Source organism: Salvia splendens, chromosome 19, assembly GCF_004379255.2.
Source record: "Salvia splendens isolate huo1 chromosome 19, SspV2, whole genome shotgun sequence".
Classification (NCBI taxonomy): Eukaryota; Viridiplantae; Streptophyta; class Magnoliopsida; order Lamiales; family Lamiaceae; genus Salvia; species Salvia splendens.
In genome coordinates this window covers 2,094,254-2,106,804 of record NC_056050.1, presented here as the reverse complement: position 1 = coordinate 2,106,804, position 12,551 = coordinate 2,094,254, and the positions used below count along the sequence as shown (strand labels likewise).

At 41.5% G+C, this 12,551-nt stretch overlaps 2 protein-coding genes across 2 annotated transcripts; one reads left to right on the top strand and one right to left on the bottom strand.

The window, feature by feature from the left end:
• Positions 1–448: 448 nt before the first annotated feature.
• On the bottom strand, positions 449–1,906 carry LOC121780132 (F-box/LRR-repeat protein At3g26922-like). Its single transcript, XM_042177655.1, has 2 exons — positions 1,061–1,906; positions 449–676 (listed from the first exon to the last, which is right to left on the bottom strand). The coding sequence occupies exons 1-2, from the start codon at positions 1,904–1,906 to the stop codon at positions 449–451; spliced, it is 1,074 nt and encodes a 357-aa protein (XP_042033589.1).
• Positions 1,907–9,477: 7,571 nt separating this feature from the next.
• LOC121778490 (F-box/LRR-repeat protein At3g59190-like) lies at positions 9,478–12,133 on the top strand. The gene is made up of 2 exons (XM_042175852.1): positions 9,478–10,408; positions 11,055–12,133. The coding sequence occupies exons 1-2, from the start codon at positions 9,488–9,490 to the stop codon at positions 11,331–11,333; spliced, it is 1,200 nt and encodes a 399-aa protein (XP_042031786.1). The 5' UTR covers positions 9,478–9,487; the 3' UTR covers positions 11,334–12,133.
• The last annotated feature ends 418 nt before the right edge of the window (positions 12,134–12,551 follow it).

Genomic DNA, 12,551 nt, shown 5'->3' with positions numbered 1-12,551 from the left:
TATAGTTAAAGGTCAGTATCGGGATAGCGAACACAAGGAACGCTATCCCAAGGAATAAGATTGCAACTGACAATTATATACTAAGCGTCATATACTATTTAAAGATACGAGATTTTTGGTTTGATTAATTAAACTAGACAAAACTAGAAAAGACTTTGGAGTGCGGAGAAAACTTAGAGATATCACAATGTCAGAGATCAAGCAAAACACGAAAGCAAAATGCCAAAGTCGTCAAAGTTCCAATTGTCGAAGAAGAAAGATATAGATATTCTGACTCGAAAGAAAAACGTTGGTGTTAAGGGGGAGTATATTCAATAAAATAGTCTCCACCACCTTGGCTAATTTCTGTATAAAGCAGATAATAAAAATCTAAGTTATTTACAATATTTAGATATCTGCATGTAAAACTAGATAGCTTGCATATTGAAGTGCAAGAGTGTTTCATCTTCTAGCAAAACAAAAAAATGTAATGTATCTCGTTGTCGGAATTGCGTTCATCCATAATCACACCAGCGGGAAATTCCACTGTCAACGACTCAAAATTCAAAGTTCCCACCGTCAAATACTTCAATATTTGCTTACGCACTCTGTACAATTTGTGACGTCCTTTCATCACCTTGAGGCATTTGATGTTGGGAAACGGAGGACTTTGATCAATGGGACCACCGTCCAGGCACTACAAAAAAATTATCTTTTAAGAACACAAAAATTGAGACGCAATTATTAGCGTTTGGAAATTTTTAAAAACAACCATAATTTAGGACGCATAAGAAGGCGTCCTAAAGTTGAGGGCAAATTATCTCAATCTTTTGCTTTTTCAAGACGCTTCTATTTGTGTCCATTAATTTTAGTTGGCATAGCAACAATAAGGACCCTTTATGAAGCGTTTGTGGTATAATTAAACACAAAAATTAACATTTTTAATAGCATTAAAAAGTGTCCTATTTGTTGTAGTAAGGTCAAGAGCCTTTGAGTTTCAAACAATCCACACCTTTAACTATTTAAGTAACATTAGCAATATTATGAGCACATTATGAGAGAGAGAGAGAGGGAGGTGTACCTCAAGAGTGTCCAAAGTTAATGAAACAGTGGTAGTATTTCCAAGTTGCTGAAGCATCCTAGCACATTTAACTTGCAATCCTTTGACATTGTGTTTAATAGAAAGAATGTCTACATAGACTTCCTCCAACATTGGGAGATTCATCATCAAACACTCCAATGGTGAAAAGCCCTCGTATCGAAACGAGGTAAGCAACGGAGCCGAAATTTCTTGGATAATAAGAGAATTAGATTCAAGGATTTCAAGAACCCTAAGCTTGGGAGCCTTTAAAACAAGTCCAGGCATCGAAAACCCTCGCAGAGAAAGCTTCTCGAGCTCCGGGAGACCGGAACAAAGCTCCTTCCCTTGATCAGAACTGAAATTCAAATTAGGGGCTTCAAGGTAAAGGGTTTTCAAATTTGGCAAGGAAAACCGTCCCGGTACATAAACCCTGGTGTCTCTCTGCCTGAGTTCGAGCTCCCGCAGCGTCGTGGAGGTGAAAACCGCGGCGGGAAGGCTCAGAGTTAGGTCGTGGAGGCGGAGGGATTGAACGCTGTGATTGATGGCGTAGAGCACGCATTCCTCCACGAATGCCTCATCATCCTCAAGGACCCGAATTTCGTTGTCGAGTGAGAGGTGGAAGCCGTGAAGAGGGGCAGCAGCGTTGCGGTGAGAGAGGAATTGGAAGACGCGGCGGCGGTAGGCAGCGGCGCTGCGGATGTGCAAGCGGATATTGAGGAGGGAACGCCAGAGGTTTTTCCATCTCTTGGAGAGAATGGTTGTTTCAACGACTTCATAGATGTCGATAAAGGAGAGAACGTGTTGAAGAATTTCATCCGGCAATTGGCTGATTCTGTCTTCCGCCATTCTTTTACGCCGGAGCTCTATTATTGAAAGAGGGTTTAGACAAATTTTACTCTACAGTTCCGTTTATTTGCAATTAATGTATATGATATACTCCCTCTCCCTCTCCCTCTCCCTCTCTGTTACATAAAAATAAGGAAATTTTCCTTTTTTTAATTTCTCATAAAAATATTTCTTTTTAATTTTGGTAACTTTCTTCTCTCTAATTAGGAGGACTCTATTCTCCACTAATAATACTACTATAATTATATATTTTTTTTCTATATATCTCTTACTTTACCAATTTACCAATTGTGCGTTAATTAACACATCATTCCAAATATCCATATTTTTATGGAACGGAGGGAATATATAGTATTAAATAAATTTAATTAACTGACTAACATAATAATTGAATTAATAATTAATGTAATAATTACATTTTAATAATTATTCTAACATTCTCTTAATAAGTTATTACTACATCCTCCCAACATAAGCGAGTCATATTCCTTTTTGGGATTTCCCAACATAAGTGAGTCATTCCCTTTTTAGTAAAAAAACATCTCTCTTATTTTATTCTTCACCTACTTTATTCTCTCTTCACTCCTCAACTTTTTGCTCTCTCATACTTTACTCTTCCACTTTAACTCTTTTAATATCAATTTCTTAAACCCCGTGCCCAAAAGAAATGTCTCGCTTATCTTGGGACGGAGGGAGTAATTGATAACATAATATTCACAAGGGCAAATTGCACGTAAAGTCATGAACTTTTAAAATAGTTTGGTTTTTCCCTGAACTTTAAATGTTGCATGAAAAGTCATGAACTTTATCGGATTGTGTAAATTTTCATCCGACCTGATCCGTTAGATTTTCGACACAAACTTATCCTACGTGGCGCGCCGGAGGCGTGACTTAGAAACTCCACTAATTCTTATTGTTTCTCTTCTATCTTTGCAATCTCCGACCCCGACTTATCACAAACATTCATGTAGCACAAATAAAACTAATATATATAAGTGAAATTCATAATTCACTAACTTGTTTTAGAACCTTTCTCTGCGCTGGTTTCCGATAAATGGCCTTGTTTTAAAGGCTCCCAAGCTTAGAGTTCTTGAAATCTTTAAATACTCTCCTCTTATCGAAGAGATTTCTGCTCCGTTGCTTACCTCGTTTCGATACGAGGGTTATTCACCTCTGGAATGCTCGATGATGAATCTCCCGAAGTTGGAGGAAGTCTATTTAGACATTCATGGAATTAGATACAATCGGAAATGGTTGTATCAGCAATGTGTTAGGTTGCTTCACCAACTTGGAAATGCTACCACTGTTGCATTCACTTTGGACACTCTCAAGGCACCTTAATAACCTCTCTATTTCACTACTACTCCCTCGGTCCCATTAAAAATAAAACGTTTTTTTTTTGGATTGTCCCATTAAAACTAAAACGTTTCTTAAAATGGAACCAACATCATCTCTACCTTTTTCATGTCTCTTACTTTATTCTCTTCTATGCTATTTACATGTATGGATGGTAATGCTTATTTGAAAATGTAAGTTTCTCCACCTCATGGTGATTCCATTGACCAAGGTCATCCTCCATTTCCCAACGTCAAATTTCTCAAGATGATAAAAGCACGTCACGAAATTCGCACAATATTTAAGAGAGTATTGAACTATTTAGATACATGAGCACAATATTTAATGATGTGGATTTGGTAGATGAGCACAACTCCGTCGACCAAGACAGTGAATATTTTTGGCATCTTTGAAGAGCCTATCTAATTTGTTGAAACATGCAGATATTGATAGTAGCATCTTATGTTTAAAGGCTGTATTTTTATTCATGTAGTTCGATTCTTACAGTAGAGGAAAGGGCTGTCTAAATACACAATATGATACACAAGAAATCTTCTATACATGGTAAGGATTTGCCCTAGTATCAATTATCATTAAGTGCATATCAATTCTTTGGTGCTTGATTGATCCTTGATTGATTTCTTTCCAACACTCCCCCTCAAGTTAAGTGATGGGATCACCCATTCTTAACTTGTCCAATACTCCATGAAAGCTCCTCGAGTCTACTGCCTTTGTGAGGATGTCTGCCAGTTGGTCTTCAGATCTAACAAACGGGATTTCCACCACCTTAGCTTCAATATTATCCTTGATGAAGTGTCGATCAACCTCGACATGCTTCGTTCGATCATGCTGGACTGGGTTCTCTGATATACTGATTGCTGCCTTGTTATCACAGAACAGTTTACACGACTCTCGTGAGATCAGATCCAGTTCCGTCATCAACTTCTTTAGCCATAGGATTTCAGTCAGACCACTTCTAACTCCTCGAAACTCAGCTTCAGCACTTGATAGAGCCACTACCTTTTGCTTCTTGCTCCTCCAAGTAACAAGATTTCCCCCTACAAAAGTAAAGTAGCCGGCAGTTGACTTCCTATCGTTAGGATTTCCAGCCCAATCAGCATCGGTGAAACCATGAATTTCAAGGTGTCCATGGTTTTCAAACATAATCCCATGCCCCGGTGTTCCCTTTAGGTAACGAACAATCCTCAATGCCGCTTCCCAGTGAGCAGTCTGGGGTGCATGCATGAACTGGCTGACCACCCCTACTGCATATGCAATGTCAGGTCTAGTGTGGGATAAGTAGATCAACTTCCCTACTAGGCGCTGGTACCTTGTGCGAGGGGTCGATTCTGCCCCTTCAACTATCTGCAGCCCATGATTCTGTACCATAGGAGTATCCGCTGGCTTGCAGTCAAGTAACCCGGTTTCTGCCAGAAGATCGAGTACATACTTCCTTTGGTTAATGAAGATTCCCTTTCTTGACCTTAATACTTCTATGCCTAAGAAATACTTGAGTAGACCCAAATCTTTCATTTGGAATTCGGTAAACAAATTATTCCTCAACTGGTTGATCTCATCCTCATCATCTCCCGTGAGTATCATATCGTCTACATAGATGATTAAGCATGTGATCTTACCTTCTCTTTTCTTTAGAAAAAGTGTGTGGTCTGAGTTACTTTGCTTGTATCCGTACTTCTTCATCACCTCCGTGAACCTCCCGAACCAAGCTCGAGGTGACTGTTTGAGTCCGTACAAGGTCTTCTTCAGTTTACAGACCCTTCCTCCTTCAAAATCTCCTGAAAAACCAGGCGGTGTCTCCATGTAAATCGGTTTTGACAGTTCCCCATGTAAAAAGGCATTGGTCACATCAAACTGATGCAGTGGCCAATCTCTGTTTGCCGCTATAGAGAATAACACCCGAATAGTGCTCATCTTCGCAACTGGTGAGAACGTTTCAGCATAGTCGACCCCATATGTCTGAGTGTATCCTTTCGCCACCAGTCTTGCTTTATACCGTTCAATAGATCCATCTGGCCTCCTTTTTATGGTGAAGACCCATCGACACCCCACCGTGCGGACTCCATCTGGCTTTAGACATACCTCCCATGTTTTATTCTTCATCAGGGCTCTCATTTCAACTAGCATTGCCTCTCTCCAATGGGCAATTCCCATGGCTTCATCTGCTGTCCCTGGTAGTTCCTCTTCTTCATAGAGGGCTGCTGCAAACGCCCTTGCCATCTCACTCAAGTTTGCCTTCGCCAGATTTGCCACAGAATACCGACTTTTTGAGCTAGTCCTCTCTGGGCTATAGCGCTTTGCTGGTACACCTCGAGTACTCCTTGGTGGGAGTACATACCTTCCTGTATCACCGTCAATTGCTGTATTTTCCTCTACACCGGACTCATTAGTCATGATAGTTGTACTATCTGAGCTAGTTTCAGGAATTACCTCAGATATCACTGGAGGAGGATCCGATTGAGACGTAGGCGACGGAGGAGGCTCCATAGTAGACGGGATCGACTCGGCGGTGACACTAGCCTGCTCTGTTGGTTCCGCCAGTGAGTCGTCTGATTGTGGCGACACAGCCCAACTAAGGGGTCTAATGTTGTCACTCGAATTCTCCCCCTGGCTATTATAACTCTCCCCCTGACCCCGAGTTTGGGTTTGAAAAAAAAATTCACACTCCAGAAAATTACAGTTCATAGTTGTTATTATTTTCCTAGAAGTGGGGTCATAGCAACGGTACCCTTTCTGATTTGTCCCATATCCCAAGAAAACACACTTAAGAGCACAAGCAGAAAATTTACTTCTTTCATGTTTGGGGATATGTACATAAACAGAGCAGCCAAAAACTCGAAGGGAAAGGGTAAGGGGTTCTGGAATTTTAGCAAGGGTCGAAAGTACCTGTAGGGGGGTTCGCATACCCAAAATTTTGGTAGGAAGGCGATTGATTAAGTACACAGCGGTAGCAACAGCTTCGGGCCACAAAAATTTAGGAACATTTGAGTCAAAAAACAGGGCTCGGGTGACTTCCAAAATTAACCTATTTTTTCGTTCCGCTACTCCATTCTGTTCCGGGGTATAGGGGCAAGTGGTTTGATGAACGAGGCCTTTACTTTGAAAAAATTCTGTCATTTCCTTATTAACAAATTCCCTACCGTTGTCAGATCGAACGACCTTAATAGAAGTTTGGAACTGAGTTTGAATTAAGGTGAAGAATTTGACAAATATTTGAAAAACTTCTGACTTATTTTTCAAAAAATATACCCAAGTTAATCTTGTGCAATCGTCCACAAATATGAGAAAATATCTAAAACCATGATCACCAACAACAGGCGCTGGGCCCCACACATCAGCATGTACCAAGGAAAAAATACTCTCAACTCGAGTCTCCCTAGATTTGAAAGATTGTCTGTGGCTTTTCGCCAAAACACAAGATTCACACGAAATGTCTTTAAATTTAGAAAACTTAGGAAACAGAATTTTAAGATAACCCGAGGATGGATGTCCCAATCTGCGGTGCCACAACCAAGCTTCTCGATTAGCAGATCCGTGAGCAAGCATCGCGGTGCCACCTTGTTGAGTAATCTCATCCACGTAGTAGAGGCCTTGACGCTCAGTGCCACGCCCAATTATCCTCCTCGTCCTGATATCCTGTAAAACACAGAAATTGGGATGCATCAGTAACGTACAATTGAGCTCTTTAGTCACGTGACTAATAGACATGAGTTTATGGGACAATTTGGGCACATAAAGGCAGTTGGTCAATTTTAACGTTGGTGAGATTTGAATGGTCCCACTCCCACTAACGGCTGTCAATTCCCCATCGGCAGTTTGAATTGAACTTTTCATAGCCTCATTTATCACAGAAAAATCAGTCTTATCATATGTCATTGTATCCGTGGCCCCGCAATCAAATATCCATCCACTCTCCTTAGAATCAGTTATATTCCGGGCCATAAAAGCAGTAGATATTTTTTCTAGGGGTGCAAAGGGATTTGGGGTCAGATATGATATTTTTGACAAAGTTTGGGCTGATTTTCGGTTTTTAATAGGCTGGGGACCATTTTGAACACAACTATTTATGGAGGGGTCAGATTCTAAATTGTGGGGTACTTTATGTAATTTAGGCATACTGGGGGGACTTAATTGAAAAACTTGTGGATTAGGGTTAGACAACCCTAATCCGGTACCTCCAATTCCCGCGACGCCTCTTTTCCTCTCTGCGAACGCTGCCTCTCCGATCATCCCGTCCGCCTCTCCACGTCTGCCGCCCCCGCCTGCTCGGGAGTCTCCATCTCCGGTCCTCCCCCGAGGGTTGGTAGCCTCGCGGTTGCCCCCTCCGGTTGGGAATAGTCCGCCGCTTCCATTCTCTTCCATCCCAATCGCCAATCGGGCCTTTGCCTTCTGGTTTTCGTCCCACCAGTCGGGAAATCCGACCAGGAGGAAGCAAGATTCTCTGGTATGCTTCTGTTTTCCGCAATGGGAACACCACATCTTTGACTTGTCTGGTTTGAAACCTGTTCGTCGGTTGGGTCCGGTGGCGCGTGGCGGTGGGGGATGATTGGGGCGTTGCTGAGGTAGATTCCGGGCCGCGAATCCGAGCCCTACTCCGCCCGATGATGAGTCGTCATTCGTCGTGCCGGTCGGAGGATCCGTGTTTGCTGCCGGCGGCATGATTTTGAGCCGGGTAGCTTCTCGTTTCACCCGTCCGTACGCGACTTCGGCTGAGGGCAGTGGTTGCTCTTTGAGGATGTCTCGCCGGATTCCATCATACTTCTCATTCAATCCGGTAAGGAACTTGAATAATCGCCTTGTCCCGATGTAGGTTCGGAACTGTCCGACCCCTTTGTCGCAGCAATCGATCGGACGATTTTCGCATCGATCTATTTCTATCCAGATTCCGTGGAGACGTCGCCAGTAAGTCTCGAGTCCTTGTTCTCCTTGCACTATTTTACTCGCTCGTTCCTCCAAATCGTACAGCAGGTATGGATCGGCGGTGCTAGCGAATGTAACAGACAAGCTCTCCCACAGAGCTTGCGCGGTTTGGTGGTGAGCGAAGTCCACGACAATATCAGTTTCGATATTGTCGACTATCCATGAGAACACGATCATGTCGGTTTCTTCCCATTCGGTATAGCCCTTCGCTCCCGGTTCTGGGGGTTGTGGTACTCCTGTGATGTGCCGATTCGCACGTCTCCCTCCAATGGCAATTCTCATCAGCTTTTGCCATAGAGGATAGTTATTTCCATTAAGTTTGACTGCTAGAGTAACTTGTTTACTCATACTCAATCTTGGATCTTCTGCATATGGTTTATCTTCTTTGTCGTCTGACATTTTTGTGTAGGTATGGATGGATTTCTGCCCTGTTTTGGTCAGAGGTTTGAGGAAGGTATTGGACTATGATGAATCAGTTTCTGAGTCCATCAATTTGGATCGAAAAGCATGCTCTGATACCATGTTTAAAGGCTGTATTTTTATTCATGTAGTTCGATTCTTACAGTAGAGGAAAGGGCTGTCTAAATACACAATATGATACACAAGAAATCTTCTATACATGGTAAGGATTTGCCCTAGTATCAATTATCATTAAGTGCATATCAATTCTTTGGTGCTTGATTGATCCTTGATTGATTTCTTTCCAACATCTTATCTATTTTTTATTTGCCTTATATCACATTTTTCCAACTAAAATTATTTGTAATTCATTTTCCATCTTGTTGGCTTATTTTATTATCTTCTTGTTAATAAGGAATATTCCAAATAAAAAATTGGAACAAATAATAGAGGATAGAGAGACTTTATGTTTCCTTAATCACACTATCTAATTTTCATTAAATCATATCAAAGTGTGTCCTATTTTCTAAGACGAATCGAAGAGGTATTACCTTTTTACCAAATACTTATTTTATACGTATCATTTTTACTTAGGGAAGAAGATAGTTGGAGTTTGAACACTAGATCAACTCATTATATTTTACAATTTACAATGCTTGAACGTCCCCATTACACAAAATATTTAATTAAGTACAGTATGTAATAATAAAATAACATACTTGCGTAACAAGGGGATACAGAAAGACCAGGCAATAGACGTGCTTTGCTCAAACACTCAAAGTCAACAAACTAAAATAACACAACCAATCAAACTCCAAAATTTGGTCACCAAGAAAACTCTCACATTATATACTAATAATAATCCACCACCCTCAAATTCAACACATCAAAATCAATCATCATCAAAGAATGGAGGAAGACAGAATAAGCCAACTCCCAGATCAAATCCTCCAACAAATCCTCTCATTACTCGACACAAATCAAGCCCTTCAAACAACCATCCTCTCCACAAGATGGAGAACCCTCTCCCACACCCTCTCCGACCTCCGCTTCCTCCTCAGCCGGTTCACCCCCTTAAACAACCCCAAACCCCTCTCCCACCGCTTCTCCCACTTCGTCTCCCACCTCCTCTCCCTCCGCGACGGCGCCGCCCCCATCCGCAACTTCCACCTCTCATTCGACACACATCTCCTCATCCACGCCGATAAATCATTCATCGAAAAATGCATCCTCTACGCCATCAGCCACGGTGTCGAATCCCTCCGCCTCCACGCCCGCTGCCGCCCGGATATCACCCTCCCACCCGCCTTCTTCGCCTCCACAACGCTGACGGAACTCGAGCTCCGCCAGCTCGGCCGTGTGATCATTGCACCGGGGAAGTTTTCACTACCTCATTTGAAAAACCTTTTTCTTGAAGGGTCTTGGTTTGGCCAAGAAGGTCACTATGATCCACCGTTGAAGGAGCCGTTTTCGGGCTTCCCGGAGCTGGAGAAGCTTACTCTGCGGCGGTGTGTCTTTTATGAGCTTGTTGTGAAGGCTCCCAAGCTTAGGTTTCTTGAAATTGTGGATGAGAGTTTGTATGCTTATGGAATGCAGGAGATTTCGGCTCCGTTGCTTACCTCGTTTAGATACGAGGCAAAGTTGCCTTTCCATTGTTCTAAGGTTGACATCCCAATGTTGGAGGATGTTTATTTGAACATTCATTACAAACAACAACCCGATAATATATACAATTATGTGAATCCTACAATGATGACTCTGAGATGTGTTAGGATGTTTCAGCTACTTGGAAATGCTAAGATTGTTGCATTGACTTTGGACACCCTCAAGGTAACTCTTTCTCTCTTTCTTCTCTCATAATCTATCTATAGTCCCTATGGTCTCAAATAGATGTTAGATATTTGATGAGTTTTAAGAAATTACTTCCTTCATCTGCCATTACTTGTCGGTAGTTTTCTTTCTAATCTGTTCACTGATACTTGTCACTATTTTTGGTAATGGGCCTCACATTCCAATAATTTATTCTTGCTCACATTTTATTATATAACTAATAACTAATTTATAAAAGTATGACTCATATTTCACTAATTTTTTCAATCTACTTTCCATTACATTTCTTAAAACTCGTACGGGATCAAAGTGTGTCAATTAATGGCGGATGGATGGAGTATTTGACTTTATAAAAAAATTGATAGAAAAAGACATGGAATATGGGTTCTATTTTTATATATTAACTTTATACTCTAATAATTATGAATAGAATACTTAGTGCAATGTGGAGTTAGTCCTAAATTAAAGAGTTTAAGGATTGAGAAAAATGAAATTGCCTAGGCACGAATTCGGAGGGGGTGAAATTTCCTTTTAATTGAGTGGAGTAAATAAATTTCACAGCGAATTTGGTAAATTTATGAACTGACTGCGGACACCCTCTCGTACTAGTATTGCTTACCTATTTTGCTTGTTTTTGGAAATTAAGGTTCTTGAAAAGAATCGTGGTCTGATCGAGGAAAGTCCTTGTCCATTTCCCTACATGAAATGTCTGAAAGTGATGAAAGGTCGTCGTGAAATTACGACGGTGCTAAGAAGGGTGATGAACTACTTGACAGAGGGGACTTTGTATTTTGATTCATTGGTGGTGGAGTTACCTCAAGGTGGTGTGACTCTGGTTGAAAAGAATTCAGATGATTTGTTTGAAGACGAAAGTGATGAACAACAACTCGAACTACTCTTTCGAATAGAAGATGAAATTATATGATCTCAACATGATCTATTGCAAAAGTTTGGAATGTTGCAAGAATGTTTTTGCAACATCTATTGATGATCGCTTTTCTCATTTCAATCTGTAGAGTAGTAGTGTTGATCGTCTTCTTCTAATTATTACCCCCTCAATTCATGATCAAAATTTTGTAAGGAAGCTGTAGGGATCAGACTAGGGTCGGATTCACTATTTACCAAGACCTCTTTGTTCTTCATTAGGGAGCTCAGTCAAACTCCAACCATGCGACTGATATTACAATCAAAGTTACAAATAATCTTGAATACCGAATAGACCTATCTATTACACAAGATTACAGTTCACTCCCAGCTTCAGCTTCTTCAACCCTGCACACTTGACAAACGAATTAGTACTACAAGAAACAGATCCTTTCGGATCTGGAGCAGTTACACGTAAGAACACAAGATGCAATGAAAGAAAACACAGAAGAAAAGCTGCTTCGGCTCAGACACTCGCCGATAGCACAAATCTATTCTCAAGAACACAGATCCAAAGGAGCACAGCAGAATCAACCGATGATTAACCTCACCCTCCAGATTCCAGCTTAACCAGACTCCTACATCCCAGATCTACACCGTCCGAGAACACCTCACACCGAAACCCTCAAAGACAGAAACCCTATTTCTCAACCAACACCGGCAACCGAAGTAGTTGCCCTCACTGTTACTGTAGCAAGGTCTACAGCCCTTTCAACCGAGAGAAATCTCACAGAAACCGCCGGAGAATCGTCGGAGAAGAGAGCAGAAAAGAGAGAGAGACAGAGAGAGTTTTCGGAGAGCTTCGAGTGAGAGAGAGAGTGAATATCAAAAGAATGAATGAAGTGAATGGACTCACCTCTCACATAACAAGCACACACCACAATCCAACGGCTGAAAGCCTTGATCCGGGTGAGAGTACACGTGGCTGCATCTGGAGAGTGAGAATTAGTTTTGGGCCAAGCCCAACACAGCATCGTCTGGGCCAAAGATAAAACCAGCCCAAATGAAGGTCCACCAATTTATTCAACATACTCCACCTTGGACTTCATTCTGAGAAACCAACTTGTGCTATAAGCTAAAGTGAAATAATCATCACAGCCTGCAAGGTAATTCCCCCTTAGCTTTAAAGAACAAAAAAGTTCACTTGCACTCAGGGGAACCACCACACTGCCTCCAGACACCAGAGGGATAGACCCATTAGTCTAGGAGGACTTCCAGC